The sequence below is a fragment of the Ambystoma mexicanum genome, chromosome 2p (assembly GCF_040938575.1).
Source record: "Ambystoma mexicanum isolate Mex_15411 chromosome 2p, UKY_AmexF1_1, whole genome shotgun sequence".
NCBI lineage: Eukaryota > Metazoa > Chordata > Amphibia > Caudata > Ambystomatidae > Ambystoma > Ambystoma mexicanum.
In genome coordinates, this window is record NC_090923.1 from 1,367,933,548 (window position 1) to 1,367,955,575 (window position 22,028).

Below are 22,028 nucleotides of genomic sequence, written 5' to 3' on the forward strand. Positions count from 1 at the left end.
CAGTCACTGGATGACTACTCTGGCAGATGCTAAACACTCAAAAACAAAAGCCATATTCCTACCTTCTTCCACTGACAGCAGCGGGTGCTGCAACACCATGTCCTGGGGGCGCCCTCAGACTCAATTATTTGTTAGGGTTGTAGCAGGAGATGGAGCTGCTGAGGCTCCACTGTACATGCCAGGAACAAAGGCGCTCCCCGCTTCTTGTCTGCATTGACCAAGGAAGCCAGAGGCCTACCTGAAGAGGAGCTATTCTGTGGACCGATTCAGGAAACCAGTTATAAAAGCAATTTTTTTTTTTTTTAAGTGTGCTTGCGTGCGTGTAAGGGTTTTGCATTTTTAGGATGCATGTTTTAAGTATGAATGCATGGGTGCATGCCAGGGTGTGTATTATGTAATGTGTGTGTGAAGGAGTTTGATGTATGGGCATGCTTGTGAATGAGCAAGTGAATGTTGTGAGCTTGTGTTTGTGCTGAGCCGAATAGCTGATTTTGGCAGCTGAGGAGTACACTACAACAGCATTTTTAACAGGCCTCCATGATAAAGAAAGCATGATCAGTGATATTACGCGGCAAGACTGACATTTTAGTGCAGGCAGTCTTTCATACTGTGGCATACCATTTGTTTTACTGGGCATCAAGGGTAAAGCAAACATACATGTTATACAATGTGTCTAGAGTTGCCTACATTGTGTAGCATGTTTGAATTTTTTTATTGTGGTTTGGGATTTTCAATGGCAAAGCTAAAAGGTGTATGTTCTTACTTGGTGATAGTGTCATATTGGCAGAGCCAGCAAGGACATTTTCTTAGCATCATTACCGGCATTATGTGAAAGCAAACATGAGTATGTGCTTATATGTGAATACTGGCACATATTGATTGAGCCAGGATGGAAATATATGGGCACAGCCAGTGTGAAAATGTTTTTATACCGGCATAGATTGTGGGCAAATGCATCATGAAAACGCATTCAGGAAATGCTCCTGTGCACTGCTGGCTACTTGCATCGGTTCGATTCTTAGATTGACGTTATCCTACAAAACCAATTGCAAGCTGAATGGCTGTTAACCAATGTGTGTCAAAGTGTGCTGTGTAATGCACTATTCCATCATCAGGACAGTCTTGCCCTTGTGGTTTTGGGCCGATTGGTTCTGATTTCTTGTTCATTGTGAAGATGCCTTTTGAAATGGAAAGATTAAGCTCCAAGGCTTCATACAATGAGATTTTAACCCATTATTCAAGCATTGTGCTTGGGAGCCCTCTCCAAACGCCATTTGGTTGTTCGAGCTCCCTCAATACGCTTAGACGCTCTGGCACATTTGTGGGAAACGTTTACAAACCGCCAATTAAAAAGAACACAACAGCCACCACTGGGTGAGTGACTGTTGGGTGAACAGGTATGAATATATGTGTGCAAGGCTGGGGTCCAGGGAAGGGGCACTGGAGCATGGACATTTTCTTATGTTTTAATGCCATTTTAGGACAAAGCCAACGTGATGAATAGTATCCATTGGGGAGGACGGTTTGGGGGTGTATAGCACAATTGGGAAGGCACCTGGGCATTGTCTTTCTGTGGCATTCATTTTGAACTCGCATAAAGGGGCATGCCAATATGATGTGTTCTTAAATGGGGAGGGTGGTGACAACTGTGCAGTCGGCAAGTAAACGTTTCCTTACTGTGGCATTGCACGTTTTACTGTGTCAAGGTCAAAGTTGATATGAAGGAGTATTGGTGTGGGGGTTGGAAATGCATTTGTGCAGCAAGCAATAATAGTTTTCTTCCTGTGGCAGGAGATTTATTTCTGGCATTAAGGGCAAAGTGAACAAGAGATTGTTCATACATGGTGAAGCTGGCAGAGCCAACATCAACACATTTTCTTTTGTTATAATTACTGGCCAGGCACAGCTCCCTTGTTTCTATGCTAGCTGAAACGATTTTAAAGTTTGATTTACACACATACTTGCATCTTTCACCTAATACAGTGTGCTGGGTGACCCGAAGCAGAAGGCTCATCATGCGCATTGGGCATCCCTGTGGACCCAGGCCGGACCAGAGTGTGGCATGACCCATGCTCTGTTTCTGAGCTTGAGGGCCAGGCATGGCTTGCAGTGGGCTCCCCACATTTTATGTTATGCCACTGCCTACCTCGAATGCCAATCCACACTCCTCCCCTCTCCACTTCCACAGCTACGCTCCTCCCCTCTCCGCTTCCACAGCTACACTCCTCCTCTGTTCTGCCCTCCCCTGCGCTACTGCTGCCCTCCCCTGCCCTACTGCTTCACCCACGACTTCTCTGTCCCCAGTCACGTTACGCCAGTCATCTTTGCATTCACTACCTCCTTCTCGATTAGTCTTATTCACTCCCTTTTGACACACTCAAACCAAAGTTCTATTGTTGCTCAGTCCTTGTATGCTGGGTGTATGCTTTTTGTTAAAAGCTGAGTGCATGAGTAGGTGAACTTATTTCTCACACTGTCTGGTACCTTTTTTTGTGTTACTAGAGCTCCATAACTGCATCATTTATCCAGCTAGATTAGAACGCTGCTTTAAGAATTGTAGAATCCAGTCCGTTAGACTAGTTCATTGTGCTCCTAGCCATCTGCAGCCAATAGCGAAATTCTAGTAGTTTTCAAAAACTACATTTCCCAAGCTGCTTTGCAGTAACTTATGTCCATTTGCGGTGCGTCAGCGAGGCCGGTTTTTGCTGGTTCTCGCCGTTTCGCTGTGATCAGCGGGAGACTCTTTACTGGTCCCGCACTGAAGTACACAGCTTGGTATTATGGCAATTGTGAAACCAAACAAATGTCGCGCAAAGCTCGAGACGAGGAGAACAACTTGTCAAGACCAGGTAACCCCCCCGCAGGGCAGATCCCCAGCTCCCTTCTACGTTCTACTCAGAAGAAGAGCTAGCTAGAAGTGCTAAATCCCAACTTGCGAACACACTTAACCCAGTATGTACAGTCAACATAAATCACCTAGAACAAGTAGACCCAGTTGCCAGTGACTCAAGGTACGAAATAGTCCTTGGATGTATGCTGCTAAACACAAGTTCTCTTATTAAACTTTCACTGGATGTGGCAGATTATATCACCTTGCAAAGAAACTTCTGTGCCATCACGGAATCGTGGCTGCATGAGGCCGCAGGACCAGCATTAACTCTTGCCTTGCCTCCAGACTTCAAAATCCTGAGAGATGATCATACTAAAGGGAAGGGTGAAGGGGTTTGCCTACTGTACCATAACTCATTTCATATTAGGACAATTAACAATATTTGCTTAACAGACTGCAAACTATTAATGGCCAAGCTGTAGCTGAACCCAAATGAGACAATTAACATCTTTCTCATCTACAGGGCACCTCAGCGCAGGCCAGGCCATTTACTTAATCTCAGTGACATAATCACTCCTAGCCTTAAACCCCAGTCAAACATACTGATTATGGGCAATTTCAATCTGGGCGATGACAAAACAGACCCCCAATCTACATTAGTCACTAAAACACTGACCTGGGTTCTAACCCAAAACCTGTTTGATCACAAACTGCGGTGCAACCCCCTGCTCTGGGTCTGATCATTACACACTGGATTGAAATATGTCTCTTCCAAGTTGTGAGAGATCTAAACCCCATAAGAGCTCGTTAACGTGCAAGAACCTGTGCAAATTGACAATGGACACCATGGCCCCCCTTTATAGCAGCCACTATTAAGAACTTAGTCTCTAAATTCAGCTGAAGAGCTAGCCAAGGCTTATGATGATACTCTCAAAAGAGCCGTCAATCATCCGGCTCCTTTGAAAACTCGCCTTTCCAAAGACAGGCCAAATAAAAAATGGTTCTCTGACATAAAACTGCTACGTGTACCTAAACTTCAGGCACTGAAGCAATAGGGGAAAAAAAAAACATTTAGCAGTAGACAAAATCATCCTTGCTAATACAACAAAAACATACAAAAAAGCTGTACTGAATGCAAAAAGGTGCTATTACGACAATAGGATCTCTGGAGCAACTTCAAGCTCAATTGAAGTATTTAGGATTCTCAAGGAACTGGAAGATCCTTGCCTAGTTCCCGTGCAGGTGGTAAAGGAAGCCAGTGGGTGTACATCCATCCAACAAGCGAGAAATAAAAATCAGGAATATACAGAAAAACCTAGAAAGCAAAATCGACCCTAGCACCAAACATGTGACCCTGCCATCAGTGCCCCAAAATGTAGACCCTGTTCATTTTGAGTTTCAACCCATCTCTGAGCAACACCTGCAAAAGGTTCTCAGCCAACTCAAACCTACAAACTGTAAGGGGGATGGCTGTCCTGCCTCAGTAATCAAAGAATGCGATAATCAACTGGCCCCCCTCATTACCTCTCTTTTAAAGAGTGTTGACCCCATCCGCATAAAAAAAAGTCTGGATCTCATCCCTTATAAAGAAACCCGCTCTTGACCAGAATGTGCCAAGTAACTACCAGCCCATTACGAATGTGCCGTACCTGTTGAATATTCTGGACAAGGCGGCACAGACACAGATTGAGGAGTTCCTTTCTAAACATAAGATTCTGGGGCCTAAACAATCAGGTTTACGACGAGGCCAAAGCACCGACTCAACTCTTCTAGATCTGAAATGTTTGAGATATTTGACAAAGGGAACTCTGTATGGTTGTGCTAATAGATCTGTCCGCAGCATTTGATCTTGTGGATCATACCATTCTTGCGGAGAGACTATGCGACACATCACAATTTCCTACCAAAGCAGCTAAATGGGATCAGTCATTTCTATGCAACCAGACCGCAAGAGTTTTCTTGCAGGATTCGGAGGCAGAAGAATTCCAGGTCTCATGCGGCGTGCCACAGGGTTCCTGTACATCTCCTACATTATTTAACATCTTTATGCTCCCCCTGTTTAAACAAGTATGCTACATAGACCACCTACACAAATTACGCTGATGATACTCAGTGCCTCATTACCAATATCAGGGGACTACACCACCGATTCCACTGTCCTAAATTGCATGTATGCAATAATACAAGCCTGGATGCAGGTGAACAGACTAGCCTTGAATGATTCAACGACCGAGCCGATGGTTGTGGACACAGCTCCCCAACCTACGAAAGTTTGATCAAAAGTATTGCCAGTTTAACGTAGCTGGATGCTCAATTAAAACCTAACTCGAGGTCAAGATCCTTGGAGTCGCTATTAAGGCACATGTGAGCAACCTTGTCTCCTGTTCCTCCTACTACTATCTAAAAGTGTGGCCCAACTTCGCCCATTTTTGAGCATTACCAACTGTGCTACGATTGCACGTGCCATCATAGGGGCCAAGCTTGATTATTGTGCTAGCCTTTTACAGGGGGTAACCAAAGGAGAACTTTTCCGACTTGAGGTGGTTCAGAACAATGGCGTGCCTGCGGTAATGGGGTCGAGGAAGGCAGATCATGTCTCCCTAGCAAGAAGGGCTTTGCATTGGTTACCAATGAATAGCCGCATCCTGTACCGTGTGCATTGTATAACTCACTGATGCCTCCATGGCTTCAGCCCAGAATATTTAGCCCAACATCTCCATTGGCTGCCTGCACACAGAAGCTTGCGTTCCAACACTTCCCTTTTGGTGACACGATGTTCCAAACGCTCCTGTGTTTGACAAGAGGGTCATTCCTTCATGCAGCCCTGAGTCTCTGTAATGAGCTTCCTCTCAATTTCAGAGCATGCTCATCTTTTTCGGTTTTCAAGAAGGGCCTGAAGACAGCACTGTTCTGCAAATGTCTTGCTCTCGTAACCAAGCAGTTTTATCCCCTGGTTGCATCTTTTTTCTGTATGATAGTTTTGTTTTGCAACCCCATGCCCACAGGCTCTTGTCTTTTGCACTATATAAATAAATTAAATAAATAAATTAAATAAAAGGTGCCCTTTTTCCTACCAACCAATACCTCGCCTTGCACGCTCCTTTAACAATTCTCCTTCATGCTCCACTGCACCGCCCTTCCTCTGCCTGGTCTTAGTCCTCCTTCTCCATGGACCACATACGAATAACCCACACCTTCCTGCACCCCATTTTATCCTCCGATCCATTGATTCTCTATAACTGGCTCCCTGGGCCAGCTGTTGCCTGTGTACTACGGAAACCTTTTCAGCAGAGGGCGTCCTGCGTCGATGGTGTCGGGTCTATGTCCCTTGAATGCCTCCGTCGAGGGCAACGTCACCGGATGTTATAAATAGGACGCACGGCGCCCATAGCCTCAGTTTGTTTTTTCCTCCATAACGTGTGACCTGCACATATCCAATGCCTGCTTGACCGCACATAGTAAATTCTCGAGAGGGGCAGGCTGGGAGGGCGATGTGGAATACGTTGAAGGAACATCCAATCGAAAGAACGTTACCCGTGTGGTAAGTAACATGTTCTTCGAACGGATTGTGTCCTCCAACATATTCCACATCTTTGACAGACTCCCAAAGCAGTACCAGAATATGGAGGAGGGAAAATAATTTGGAGTACCCAATCAGATGGCAGAATAAAGTACCGCCTTACCAAAGGCCATATCTTGACCATGGAGCGTACCCAGGGAGTAATGTTTAACAAAGGTGTGGATAGAAGCCCATGTGGCTGCATCACAAATGTTCCTTATAGGAACTCCCCGCTGTAGGGCTGTAGAAGTAGCCACGCCCCTAGTGGAATGAGCTCGCAACCCTTCCGGAGGGTCCTTGCCCGCCAAACGGTAGCATTCAGAAATGGTTAGGATAATCCACCTGGACAAGGTCCGTTTTGACACAGCCTGGCCCAATCGGTGACCAGCATAACCCACAAAGAGTTGATTGGCCACTCTGACCCTGAACATCCTTGAAATATAGAAGCTCAGAGCTCTCCTAGGGTCCAATCTATGGCGCTGCTCCTCTTCCTTACCAGGATGAGGAGGAGGATAGAAAGGAGGAAGAACCACTTTCTGGCTCAAATGAAATTCAGAAACTACTTTAGGTAGAAAGGAAGAACGTACCCCAACTACAACCCTGTCCTTGTGAAACACAGTAAAGGGTGGCTTAGATGAAAGTGCCTGCAATTCACTTACTCTGCGAGCAGAAGTAACCGCAACCAATCTTGAAAGACAATCTCAAAGGACAAGCATGCAAAGGTTCAAATGGAGCACCCATTAGAAATTTCTAAACCAAATTCAAATCCCAAACCGGCACCTGGAAAGGGGATGGCAGGAACACATTAGTCAGTCCTTTAAGAAATGTAGAAATCAAAGGAATCTTTAAATAAGAACATTCTTCAGACAAGCGCTTAAGTGTAGACAGCACCGCCAGGTAACCTGTAATGGTACCCACTTGAAGGACCCGGTGGGCCAAAGAAAGTAAGAAAGACAAAACCATAGGAATGGAACACTGAAAAGGAGCAACATTTTGTCCTCTGCACCAGTCGCAAAACTTACGCCAACGGTACAGGGATTTTGTCACTGGCCTTCTGGCTGAAAGCAACACCTCCATCACATCATCCGGGAGGTCCCAATCCTTATACCTCAATCTTTCAGATTCCAAGGGTGAAAGTTGAGAGTCCTGACCCCCTCCCTCTCGCAAGAGCAGATCCTCGCGGTAGGGAAGACGGCTTGGAGGGCAGATGGGCATTTCTAGAAGGTCTGGGTACCACGCTCTCCTAGCTCAATCCGGAGCAATGAGGATCATGTGGGATCCCAACCTCCCTAACACTTGAGGAATGACAGGGATTGGAGGAAACGCATACAGCAGGGGGAATGACGATTCCACTACGAATGCATCTAAGGCTCCTCTCTGAGGAAATTCCCTTGAGCAGAATTTCTCGCACTTCCGGTTGGCACTGGTGGCAAAGAGATCCACTTGTGGGGGTCCCCAAAGGGCAAAGATCTCCAGAAGGACTTCCTGAGCCAACTCCCACTCGTGAGAGATTGTGCTCTGCCTGCTCAGAGCATCCGCCACCGCATTTTCATCTCAGGCCAGATGAACCGCTGAGAGCAAAATGCCTTGCTGGATTGCCCAGAACCAGAGCTGCATTGCCTCTCTGCACAACGGCAGTGACCCTACTGACCCCCCCCCCTTTTTGTTGAGGTAATGCATGGCCACTGTGTTGTCCGTCATGATCCGGCCACTCGCCCCCCCCCGCACAGACGGCAGAAAAGCATTCAGGGCTAGCCTGATGGCCCTCCGCTCTAACAGGTTGAAGTGGAGTTTGGACTTAGACAGAGACCAACGATCGCTGGTGGTTAAGTTTTCGGCATGAGCACCCCTTCCTGTGAGGGAAGCATCCCGTCACTACAGTTCCCTCCTGCCATGGTTGCCAAAACGGCTCCCCCTTCATCAGGTTCCCTTCGTTGGCCCACCACAGAAGATCCTGGGATATCGAGTTTGGAATCTGAACGGGATCCGACATCTTGTCTGAAAATTGCAACCGCTGCATCTTGAGGACCCATTGCAAGGATCTCATCCTCAGCCTGGCCTCTGGCACCAGATAAATGCAGGATGCCATGAGGCTGAGCAACCTTAAGAATTCAAAAGCCGGGAGACTCTGGGCATGTTGAAACTTGTCCACCATCTGCATAATGTGATGGGCCCTTACCTTAGGAAGCAAGCACTTCCCCAAGGACGTGTCTAACACAGCCCCAATGTACTGGAGCTGTTGGCAAGGTGTCAGATGTGATTTCTTGTAATTGAGGGAGAAGCCCAGCCTGTGGCGGGATCGGCAGGTGAGACTGAGGTGATCCAAAGCTTGCTCGGGAGAGCGCACCCGGATCAGCCAGTCGTCCAGGTAGGGCTAGACGTGAATCTCCCCACCCCCCCCTCTCGCCTGAGGTACACTGCCACCACCACCATTAGCTTGGTGAAGACCCTCGGGCAGAGGTCAACCCGAATGGCAGGACCCGAAACTGAACCTGCGAGTCGACAGCCGCAAACCTCAGGTACTTTCTGTGCTTGTGATGAATCGACACATGAAAGTAAGCATCCTGTAGGTCCAGAGACACTAACCAATCCTGAAGTTAAGGGGCCTGGAGGACTTGAGAAAAAGTAACCATCTTGAACTTGTCCTTCCTGAGAAGTGTGTTCAACCAACGCAAGTCCAGGATGGGTTTCAATCCCCCATCCCTTGTCCCTCTCCACTACAGGCACCAGTTCTATAGAGCCTTTCTCCAGCAGGGTCAAGATTTCCTGCACAAGGAGCGGATCTGGAAGCTTCAAAGAGATCCCCTGGTTAATTGTCGTGTGGCCACTTTAGAAGGGGAAGGCAGTAGCCGTGGGTTATTGTATCCAGAGCCCACGCTTCCGAAGTAATGGCTTGCCATTCTTCAAGATGAGACAGTCTGCCCCAACCAGCGAACCATGGGACATGGCCTTCAGACTGTTTTGGAGCGGCTGCGGTAGCGCCTGAAGGCAAAGAGGCAGCTGTCTGAGCGGCTTTGGCACCTCTATTTCCCGACCACCATGGGAACTTTTTCGCGGACCCCTTTGACTGGCGGTCCCTCTCGTCCTACCAATGGAGTAGTAACGAAAAGGGAATCCCTCCACTGCTGCCCCCTAGGACGAAAAGGCAGAGGTTGACGCACAGCTGTGCTTATGCAACCACGCAAATCTGCGAATAACTATGCTCGCAGCCATGGACCGGCTAACACTGACAAATTTCCCCAACCAAGTTATCCAGAAGACTGTTCCCCTTGGATCGGTTCTGGGGGTACCTTGAGGCGTAGTCTTGGCATTGAGCGTTCGCCTGAGTAGCAAACGGGTCGATCTCTGGGAAACCCCATTCTGCAAAGACGCTGGACACAATGTCTTCGTGCAGTCGCCATTCGTATTCTTCTGGCAGAGGAAAATCTCTGCTGAGTAGGTCTGCCAGAAGATTGAGTTCCCCTGGAACATGTTGGGACAACAAAAACATCTTGTGTTTGAGAGTCCATATTCAAATGTTTTGGGACAGCTTGGATAGCCCTGGAGAGTGAGTGCCCCCCCGTTTGTTCAGGCAATACATTGCTATAGTGCTGTTTGTTAGGATCAGTACTGTCTTCCCCTGCAGGAACACCTGAAAGGCTTTCAATGCTTTGAACACCGCTAGTAGTTCCAGTAAGTTTATATGGTTGGACGCTACTTGAGGGGACCACACTCAGTGTGCTGTCTGCTGAAGCAGGTGAGCCCCCCACCCCGTGAGAGATGCATCTGTCGTGAGAGTGTCTTCCACTGCAGGGGTGGTGAAGGTTTTCCCCTTCAAGAGGTTTTCTCTTGACCACCACTGCAGAGAGAACGAGGGCTGGCGAGACAACTAACAGATCTTCCCATTGTCCGCTGGCCTGACACCACTGGCTGTTGAGCCACTCTTGGCATGGGACGCGTGCGCAGCCGCGCGTGGGGAACCAAGTATATACATGACACCATCATCTCTAGCAAACGCATCGCTTTGCGTACCATCACCTCCCGACTGGCTACATATTGAGGAATCAGAGAGCATGTTCTGAACCCTCTCCCTGGAGGGGAAGACAAGGCTGTCTTCCGTCTGAAGAAGCGCTCCCAGAAATTGTTTTACTTAGCTGGGTACTAAGCTGGATTTCTTCTCGATTGAAAAGCCCAAGCTGAAGAGATCTACTGTTTCTTGGGTGCTCGAAAAACAAGCATTGAACGAGTCCTCCGTAATGAGCCAGTCGTCGAGGTAAGGGTAAACTGGGACAGAGTCTGCGCAGGTGTGCTGCTGCCACTGCCAGGACTTTGGTAAACACCCTTGGCGCCGAGGCGATGCCGAAAGGGAGTACTTTGAACTGGTAGTGTTTGTCCTGGATCATGAACCTTAGGTATTTTCTGTGCGCTGACAACATTGACATATGAAAGTATGCCTCTTTCATATCCAATGTTGCCATAAAGTCCCCCTGTTTCAGCAATGGGATCACCTCCTGCAGTGTTACCATGCAAAACTTCTGGGGTTTTATAAATGTGTTTGCTGGGCGCAGATCCAGAACAGGACGCATGGCGAGATCCTTTTTTGGTACAAGGAAGTACACTGAATAAATACCCTTGTTTACTTGAAGAATAGGGACGGCTTCTATGGCGCCCTTTCCCAGCAGTGCTTCCACCTCTTGGATCAGGATCTGTTACGCTCACCTGGACCCCACAGGGGTGTCGATCGGACCCGGACAGCTGCGGTCTCAGTCAACGTGATGCGTAGTGCAGAGATGACTGTCTGGACTTGCCCGCCTAGTCTTGTCTGCTGGACCCGAAGAAGTATTTTCCTGCAAGTGGAGACAGGGGTTAACCACCTGCGGGTTTTAGTTATGGCCTCTCAACTGTTCTCGCTCTCCCCCACTAATCACCTCCGATACACCCTTAGTAACCTCACCTTATGTTCGTAAAAGATGAGCTCTCCATCCTGCGTGTCTTGCAGGGGCGCGTAGATACCATTTACTTCACTGGTTTGAAGGCGTTGGGAGAGTTCCGATAAGTATTGACTCTGAAGTCCCTGGCGGGATTGGTAAGTATCAAGTTCAAAGAGTTCAATGTGCCCGATGTTCACTCTTGTCCCTTTCCTTCCTTAAGTTGCAACTGAGTTTGTGAGAAGGTCTCGTAGCTGCTGCTGGCATTCAGGTAAGAGTGTTACCCAATGATGTCCGGTAACTATTGCATGCGTTAACGTGTTGTTTTTCTCCCTCTTTACAGATGCGGCATATGAAAATGTGGAGAGTTATGGAATAATACCGCCGGTGGTAAATCCGGTAAGTCTATAGTGGTAAGAGATTGCATTTGTTGATTCCTTTGGCTCACCTTGTTTTTTCTTGTGTCCCCTAGGTGCCGGATTACAGCGGGACAGTGCCGGATCGAAAGATGCTGTGAGAACTGGTGAGTATGGCGCTGTGCTGGAACTGGCGAAGCGACGCGTGCAGGACTGATGTACTTTCCAGGTCCGGAGATGAAATCGTTCCGGAATTAGGTGAGGAATTTGAAATAAGCTTGTTTTCTAACCTTGTCCTTTTCTTCTTTATTCTAGGAGCTCCGGATTCGAGGCGGGCGTGGTAGAAGACTGGATGCTGGCTGCAGGCACGGTGAGGGTCACGCTGCTGGATGCAGAATAACGCGAAGCATATGCTGCTGTTTCGGTGTGGTTTAAATAGCCTCCAAAGTAGTTCCAGGTAAGAAGTTCCCTAGAGCCACGCCTGAGTAAAAAATAGTCCCTGTAACAAAATAGTCCCATCCAGGCCTCATGTAGGCTTGGACTCTTTTGCAGCATGGTCTGCATCAGGTAAGTAAAGTCTATGAGCTTGGCGCCTAAGGCGCCAGGACTGAAACCAGACAGCCCCTAGCCGGGGCTGCTGAAGTTTAAACAAATGTCTGGATGCCTGGTCCCAGAGCCGAGGGCCTTGGTCCTGATGCCCGGGGGTAGGCATTATGACAGGATCTCCAGATGGTCCGGTGAAAGGCACCGTGAGCGCGGCGGTCTGAATTGTGGAGGTGGGGCGACTTCCACGCAATAACCGTGGGTAACCGTCTTTAAGACCCACTGTGATCGGAAGTTATCTCCTCCCATGCCTTGAAGAAAGATGTTAATTGCCCCCCCCGACCGGGGAGACATGGGAGAGGACCTGGACTTGGTGGTCATTTCTGACCAGAGGCTGTGACTCGGAGGAGAATCTAGGCACAAAATATCAGAGTCATGATCTTGTTGTGTCCAAGGGTTTTCACCTTCCTGCTGGATTTCCTCCCAGTTGTCCGTCGTATCCTGTTGATCCTCCTCATAGTTTGAGAAAGTCAGCTTCCTCTTCTTCATTATAGAGGTCTCTATAAGTATCCATATGGATCATGTCTTCTTGTTGGAAAACCTGATAATCCGCTCCAGCCAATCCAAACAACCCTCAAATGTTTCTGTAGTCCATTTAGAGGACCCAAACCGGCCTACGCGAGAAGTGACGTTCTCCGTGCTGTGGCGTTGACGGGAACCTCTAAGGGTGTCGGAGAGAGGCTCTTGACTATCTACGTAATCCTCATCGGAATCGGGAATCCCATCCGCCGAAAAACGTATCCGCAGATTGACCCATAACCTTAGGCGGAACCAGAATAAGGCCCACCGCTGCTGCGATTCTTCCGATGCTACTTTGGATAGTCGCCGAATCATCGTGAGACAAAAGCTTAGATGATTGGTTTCCGGGTAGAGGCCTAGCCGTAGTTTTCGGGCCTACCGAGGCCTTGGCAATAGTCAAAGCGTTGGGTTCCCGACTTTTGACGCGTGTAGGTTTTGGAGTAGCGCCCTTGGTTAGTATTGATTGCCCAGTCGCAATACACTGCTGCGGATGCGGGGAAGGCTTTGGATCAGAGCGATCCGGGGGAACCGGCAAAGACTTAACGGGAAATAAACCGACAATTCGGTAAAGATAAACAATGTCTCTGGTAAGAGCTCCGCTATAGGGCGACCAGTTATCTGGGCGGAAAAAAAAACAATCTGAGGGACCACAGCGCGTGAGGTATTTTGGGTACTACACACGTCACGATAGGGATAGTGTTACAGACATGCCTATGCCGACGTCCCCTTTAGGTCCCCGAAAGACAAGATGCAATACTCTGCGGTTACCACTGGATATCGGACCATATGGACAGCATGTGATTCTAAGCAGATTAACAAGCATCAGAAGCTCAGCCGCAAGAGAAACAGTTCCACAGAGTGTGTGAAAATCTTGCCAATGCACAAGTGGAGTTGGCTGATTAAGCGCCATACTGACCGCAGAAAACACGTTGCTTGCCCAACCGATGAATTGTTTGTCGTCCCCATCAGGAGGGATGGTAGGGTACGCCACCTGCCTCGAAGTGGCCGTAACCGCCTGCACCACCAAACTCTTGGGAGTGGGGTGAAATGAAAGGTAGTTGGGGTCACTACCGGAAGGGCAGTATTTTTTGGTTAATGATTTGTTAACTGCCAGAACAGATTCTGGTGACTGCCAAACAGCCGCCACCCTTTTCTGCAAAGTCAGATGAAAAGATAACACCGGGTCAGAGGACGGACCTTGATCTAAAATGTCTGTAGATCACCCTGTACAAAAGCTTCAGGAGGACTGGACCAGCCCAGATACTCCGTGACCCTAGACATGAGCCTCCTGTAGGACGACTCAGCATGAGCCCCAGGTTCAGGCCTGCCAAATTCCACCTCCGGAGAAGTGTCCAAACCACTGGCATCATGAAGAGATTGCCTCAACTCTTCCAATTGACTGTCTCCAGAAAAGACAGGAGCCCCACCAGGCTCAACAGGGTCAACCTCGAAGTCTGACCTCTCCTCCTCCTCCTCATAGATGTCATCCAGAGGGAGGTAAAAGTCCTGTCTCGGCACAGCCAAGGATCTAGAATCCAGAAAAGGCCTTACAGACTTGTTAGGAGCCTTCCTTGGAGGATCGACAGTACCAGAGATCTCAGATGATAAATTTCGGCCAAAAGGCCCCAAAGGCGTCGAGAGTGCTAATGGCTACGGCATCGGTGGCGACAAGGGCTGATACGAAGGCACTGCTTCGACGTCCGTATCCGCCGGACACTAACTTGGAGCCCTTAGCAGGTTTCTGCTGTCTCGCTGGGGACGAGGACCGAGACCTGAAAGCACGTCTCTTGCGACCATCCTGAGCCTTGTCCGAACGAGACCTTGAACGCTCCCGATGAGGATTGCGCTGAGGACTTGAGCCCGAAGGCGTACGAGCCACGGTTCGAGACCGTTCCTTGCCAGCTTCATTAGAAGGCGTGGACACAACTGTGCTCCTGCGATTGAAAACTCCCCAATATCTACTCCCTAAAGGCAGCCCATTCCTCCAGAGTCGAGGACTTTGTTGGACAAACCACTTTCCTCACGGCAGGGGGGAAGGCGACCGGTGACGGCACTTCTTCGAATGCCGAGACAAGGACGAATGGCAGAAACCACTCCGGGACCTAGACCCCCAGGACTCCTTCAGGCGCAGAGTGTCGCCCCTCGAATCGTCAGTGGACATACCCTTGGACTTGGATATACGGGGCTTACTGGGTTTAGAACCCCCCAACTACCTGAAGCTTTCCCTCACGCTCCCGCAAGGCCTTAGCAGTCAGCAACTGGCCTTTTGGACAGTCGTCGGCGTCATGACTTGCACCCAAGCACCACAAACAAATGCGATGCGGGTCGGTAAGTGAAATTTTTGACTTGCAGTCCCGGCAAGTCTTGAAGTGAGACCATGGAGTCGGAGGGGTTGAAGAAGACATTCACAAGGAATACACGAGGTGTGCCGAGTCTCCGAAGCAAACACGTTTGTGGAAAAAACAGAACTGAGGCTACGAGTGCCTTGTGTCCTATTTATAACATTCAGTGACGTCGCCCTCAATGGAGGCCTTCAAGGGACATAGACCCAATGCCATCGTCGCAGGACGCCCTCTGCTGAAAAAGTTTCCGAAGTACACAGCTGTTGACATTACATGTCAAAGATGTGGAATACGATGGAGGACACAAACCATTCGTAACAGTTTCTTACCTATCCAGATCAACAGTAACAAGGCAGAAGAAATATGATGCAATGTTACGATTTAAAATAAACCATTGGACAAAATTCAGTGCCCGATAAAGTCTGAGAGTAGGACACCATTTCACTGGGTTAAATCGATGGGCTATCTGAGCGTACATCACCACACATCTCCAAATATATAGAGGACATTAGCTCAGTAATGTGTATTCAATCACATTACTGAGCTAAGGGGGGTAATTGCCTAGAGTAGGGGGGATTTCAGCAATTAAAATGAATACCTTACAGAAGTTTCTCTACCTTTTAGAGGCACTATGAAACCCCCACATATATTGACATTCAAGGAATGAGGTCAGCGATTATGAGCTTTGTCTGGACTAGTAAGATGCCTTGTGCAAAGAGGCACATATTGTACCACTCTAAAACTGAAGGGGTTCTAGCAGGTACAAATTTACTTCATTATTATGTAGCAGCCCAGAGAATCTACTGTGAAATGGGCCCAAGGCATCTGCAATCTCATTGGTTGATCATGGAAGAAACCATTGCCATCCAGTATATAGAGATACAACCATGGTTGCCTACAAAGTAGTGAGCATCCAACTGCTATTTAAACCCAGTAACTTAAGCAAACTAAGGTGCGCATGTTGCTTCCCTTCCCGTTGTCATTTACACCACTGAATTAAGTGACTTTACGCCAGCCTTAAAGGGATTGAGACACGGAGGAACCAAGGGAAAACTTAGTTGGGTGATGTATTCCGAAATGGTTCCATTAATTCATTAAACTAATGTGTTTCACATTAAGGCATACAAAAAAAATATACAATTTAAATGAAAAGGAGAGATTCTGGAATCTTCAAATATGGTATTAGGTCCTTCATCCATCTGTAAAACCAGGAAACCCCCACAAACAGCCACCCATGGAATTCCAGTTTCTAAAAGCAGATTTTATGAAGGCCTAATTTCTAAAATGTATCTCGTTCGGAATGAATTACATAATTCCAAAGACAGGACTTAGCAATGAAAACATGGAGCGAAACTGGGAGTACGCAATCATGAGGGCACCTGGAAGAGTATCATAGGTTGGCAAGAACCTCTCCATGCACGCAAATAGCAAGAGCACAGGTTAATACAGTACACCCCCAAACGACGGTTGCACCATGTAGCATCATCCAGATTGGACTGTTGGAGAGGTTGTGACACCCACATACACATTTATAAATAAAATGTAGATGTGCCCTAAATGTAGACGAGTTTTACTCCCAACCAGATCTAAGAAGGAAATGGTGGGGAAGGACCTTTCACACAAATCCATTATACAGGCGACCGGTTCTTGGAGTAATACCCTTTGTACATGAGAAAAGGGGCACTTTTTTGGCAGCCACATTTTTGGACACGCCTCCGATTAATCTATGGTCTACTGAGTGAGGACATATCCTCCCAGCTACATGGCAACTCACAGCAAACATCAGAAATGTTGGGAAAAGCTTGACTACTTGGGAAACCATGAATTTGACATAAATTATCAATGTGTGCTGTTGAACTAATAGTGCAAATGTATTCTTCCCATGATTGTGTTCCAGGGAGGGTTGGAAGGGCAGAATATATTAAGTGAGGGGGGGTTAATACTGAATATTTTGCTATTTAAAAAAATATATATGTTTTATTAAACAAATCATTGAAGCACGTGTAGTATTCCAGTTACATAGTGGAAAATAAATTTGCATTGAGAAAACTGAGCCAGGGTCAGCCAAAATAACGGAATCAATCACCTGCTCCACAGACGTTGCGTTTGCCAATGCAACACACTGATCGTTTATGTGCAATACATCATCGAGAGACAGACAAGAGCTTGCTTCTTAACTTACTTATTATCGTTGTTTAGACTATCTGTTGGCTGTTGATACTGCCCGTTCATTCTGCTCTCTTTACTGAAATGTATGTGAAAAAAGGTATATAAAGTTAGTCCCAAAATGCAGTTTATGTTTGCAGAACAAACCAGTGTTAACGTTCAAGGCATATCAATAAGCATATACAGAGTGACGACCAATGTTAGTATCACAAAACAGCATAGTGATTAGTAAAAGGGATTATTTACACATTTCATTTTTGTGGAAATAATTTAGGACCGGATTGATTACCGAAATGGGATTTTGACACTCAATGGTGTAATGGAGCCCCTGAAAATGGGCCATTCTGTGATTATCTGAAATGGACCAAATATACAACAGCAGGAGGTTCCGATACAGAACCTGCCTACAGAAGTGTGGCACAGAATCGACCAAAAAATAACAATTAGTATAATGTTGAGCTCTTGTCCAATTTACATTTTGTTTTGCGGTCATTCAGTTAGTTACCAGCCTGCCTAAGTCAGTTGCCCTCTGTTCTCGCTCAATATATGACTAGAGAAGGGGAAGTTGCTGTTACGAAGAACTTTCAGAAATGGATGAGCGAGATGCTCCATACGCCAAATCAAGTGGTGACAAAACAGTGTGTCCATCTATTTATTCAAAGATTTCTAAATGTGTACTGTGACTCGTACACAATACAAATTTCGGTCAAAACAGGGCTCAAAATGTACACTGATGATTGGCAAGGGGGGATTTTAATCGAACGAGTAAAGATTTATGGCCATGTGGATTGACTGCTGACAAAGATCACGACTGTTGCCTGCTAACCAAAGTGCAAGAGGGCCGATTTCAATACTTACCAGTCATGATATCCCCAAATCTCCCCGACAAGTCTGGTGTGAAGAGAAAATTAAATGTCACAATAGATGGCCCTGCACACTTACTTTGGTAAACGAAATCAAAATAAACAGCAGCATTTATTTTTGCATGTCCACGTTTCCAGAGATTCCGGTTTGTCCATGGGACAAAAATGTGCTGATGCAAAGGAGGTGGCATCTGAAGGCCTATGGTGGAATAGAATGACGAAGTGTGAAAGGTTTGGGGGGTGGAGAGGGAATTGGAAAAAAGAATGAGGAAAACGAATGACTTAAGTGCTGCAATATTTAAATGATTGTTCGGCCTACTGAGGCCTACTTTTAAAAGGCTCTGTTTTTTTTTTTCAATTCCATTGGGCCTCGGTTTACTGTGCACCCACCCTTCAAGCCCTCAAGCATACCTTATGCACCCAATCTAAAGAGTGAGACACTATGCAATAAACATTCAATTAGAAGATCCGCAGGATTCCAGCAGGGAAAAGAGCATTACACACTGACAAGGTCCCCTATGTGTCTTTAGGAAACACCCAGGTGGTGACTAAGGGGGCTGAATGCTTCTCCAAGACATAGTGCAATGGGACCGTGGCAGTATGGTGAGTAAATATTGTGGTGCCTTTCACGTGGCAGGGGACAGTCATGGAAGCAATCTACAAGAACACTGTACCCAAATAAGGGCATGAAGGCCACTCTAGCCAGACCCCAATAGAAAACAATTACCGAATCATTGACAGTCCGTTTCAGAAACAATGCTGTCGAAGTTTATCCTGCTACTCTTGCAAAATATTGCATGGTTAGCCATTTGGGGTCCTCAGATGTTTTGTGAGCCACGAATGCCTATGCATGATATAACCCTGAACTTTTTATTGAATCGTTTGGACGCTTCCTGTGGATTTTATCTTGATTTACACACATTTTAATCTTTTTTTTATACATATGTAATGTTTGTAAGTTAATGCCGTGGACTTTTTTTTTTTAAAACATGTTGAATTGGATTTTGTATTACTATGCAGTTCTATTTTGTGTATGGTTCATGGATAATTTGCTTCCGAATAAACTTAATATGATGATATTATGTTACCAGTTTGTAATTTTACGACTGTAGGTTTACCTATTAAGTAAAAATGTACATGCCCATAGCATTACAGCACAGCATTTTCTTTATTGGTTATTTGTAAGGCGCATATACAAAAAATGGTGTTCCAAGGTGCCACAAGACAAAAAAGGGGGTTGGGGGGAGAGACTGGGACGAAAAGTACAACAATAACGGTCCTACTAGGCCTTTGTCATTCGGATCATGCAAGTTCAGTAACAAGAAGTGCAGGGGGGAGAGGAGTTTGGGGGGAGTGCTGAACATGGTGGGCGGATAAAGCTAGGGTGGTAGGGGCGGAATGGATGTAAACAAGTGCAGGGAGGGGGGGGAGGCCCCCAGAGGCTAGACAAGTGCTAAGGGGCGACTAGGAGGGCAACTTCAAGGCGATGCAGGGAGTGAGGACCATAGGCTAGGTGCGAGGACAGGGGTGGAACAGACTCAGTAGGGATGCACAACCCGCCATGCTAGTCAGGGGAAGGGGGCCCGGAAGGACAAGTGCAGGTTGGGGGGGGGGGGGGGGGGGGTTGGGGAGTCTGGGATAAAGGAGTGCTGGGGTAGACTGGGCAAGGCAGGGCCTCGTGCCCTTTAGAACTCAGAAGGGACCAGACAGCCAGTCTATGCGACAGAGGGGGAATTAGCAGGGGAGTGATAAGGAAGAAGAGAAGAGGGCGGTCTTGAGAAGCTTCCGGAACTTAAAGAGATTTGGCTAAAGTCAGAGAGGCAGGGAAGCCATTCCAGAGGGAGGCTCCTGCCAAAGAAGGGGCTCTACCCCTCAGTCTGCTTGGAAAAGCATCTGATCTGCAGAGAGTAGAAGACCGAAGGGGTCTAGCAGGGAGGTATTTAGGGAGAAAGAGTTGGATGTAGTGGGCTCACGGACACCAAAATGCCTTGTGAATGATGCCACAGGTCTTTAACTTCCTCACAGCCACTGGGAGCCAGTTGAGAGATTTTAGGGCTGGGGAGATGCTGTCCCTGGGCTTGAGGCCACGGATAAGTCACGCAGTCCTATTCTGGATTAGTTGAAGGGGTCAAAGGGCGATAAAGGCAGACTGAGGAAGAGGCTGTTGCAGTAGTCCAGCCTGGAGAGGACCAGAGCTCTGGAGAAATTGTGTTACTGGGGGAAGATGAGCAAAGGATATTGCCACCGAGTAGGTGCAGCTGTAAGTGGGCATTCGTGCCAAGGTCTGCGATGTGAGAAGAGAAGGAGAGACGAGTCAAAGATGACGCCAAGGTTTTAGCCTCATAAGATGGGGACCCATGGAGAGCGGCCAGAGAGTAGGAGGGAAGGAGCGAGCAGGGGTCCCAATGAGAAGGCTCTCAGTCTTACTGGCATTAAGGCAGTGGTCATTAGCAGCGCACAGTCAGACAGTCAGCAATGAGAGAGGAACAAGAGGAGGAAGTGGAAGGACGCTTGAAAGAGCTGTGTGTCGGCCACATAACACAGGAAGTGAGGAGTGAGGTGCAGATCAAGTGGGCTATAGGGGCAGGGTAGAAGTTTAATCTAGAGGATAGAGCCCCGAGGGACGCTGCAGGTGGAGAGTAGTGGAGAAGAGAAAAGGGCCCAGTTGAACCTGGGAAAGTCTGTCAGATAGTAAGGAGGTCAACCAGTCCAGAGCCAGGTCCGTGACGTCGAGGGTATAATAAAGTAGATTTATAAGGGTGTTCCCTTGCCAAAAAAAAAGTCGGAATCAGCATTCTGTGCACAATCGGAAGGGATAAGGAACCATTAAAGGTTTTTACCAGCAGCAAGTTTGCACTCAGGGGGAGCAGGAAACCTGTGTCCTTCCCAGGCATTGCCAGGTGGTGAGGGGGAAGGGGAAAAGTGGATTACAAAATGGAAGACATGCCAGATAAAGGCAGAGTCTGGCCCCTAAAGCCAGCCCATGTGAACCTAAAAAGAAATGTACCTATCCCAGCAGGGCACGAACACAGTATAGAGTCCCACAGGGAGCCTAGCGAGATATGGAAGGAAGATCTAAAAATCCAGGATACCCAAGTCAGTGAGGGTTTCTGGGGAAGTTGAGTGTGGCAGGTGAGTGGAGAATAATATGGTCACGTCTCCCAAATTCACATCTGTCACGTCTCCCAGATCCACATCTAGTACCCTTCCTCCGCATCCATCACCCGTCGAGTTCCCTGCAGTCCCCGCAACCATGCACGCACTATGCGGCAGCCACTCACCAGGCAGGGGAGATGCCCAACAGGCAACCCAGGATCCTTACGGCCCTTCCTGCATTGGCATCTGCCATGGCGTTTGTCTCCTGGGCAGCGTTATTCCACGGGCGCACGGAGGCAGCGCTATTCCACAGGCACAGAGAGAACCTCATGTCACGTGACCAAACACCAGCGACTGCTTCCGTCCACATCGCGGGTCACGTGACGCGGTTCCCTTGTGACTCGCGTCATGTGACTATTCTATGCAGTCAAAAGGATCGGGGAAACGCGGAAGGAACGCTTCACAGCTGCTTCGTTGGAGTACTGTACAGCGTTTGGACTTTTCGGATATCTTGAACTTCATTGACCACGGAACGTTCTAAGGATTGCTTTGTTTTTTCCCCTGGAGTTAAGTCGAACTGTTGCCTTCTGGTATTACAACCTTTGGCTCTGCTATCTGGATTCTGGAACTCTTGACTTTGGTTTTCCTTCTGGCTTCTGACCTCGGACTGTTTACTGGATTGCTCACGGATCATTCTTTGTACTACATGTTTTGGTTCAGGTGTTTTTCCATCCAGAGTGCTGCTTGAACCTTGCCCACCTGCTGCTGCCGCCGGCCCCTCCTGCTT

At 47.6% G+C, this 22,028-nt stretch overlaps 1 protein-coding gene across 11 annotated transcripts in view; it reads right to left on the reverse strand.

Annotated features, from left to right (window-relative positions):
* Positions 1–22,028, reverse strand: part of USP22 (ubiquitin specific peptidase 22) — a 1,065,482-nt gene that overhangs the window by 106,795 nt on the left and 936,659 nt on the right. For all 11 annotated transcript variants that reach the window (XM_069645750.1, XM_069645745.1, XM_069645754.1 and 8 more), the window contains one exon: positions 17,299–17,361. In XM_069645750.1, the coding sequence (XP_069501851.1) occupies positions 17,299–17,361 (63 nt within the window). The remainder of the gene's footprint in view (positions 1–17,298; positions 17,362–22,028) is intronic.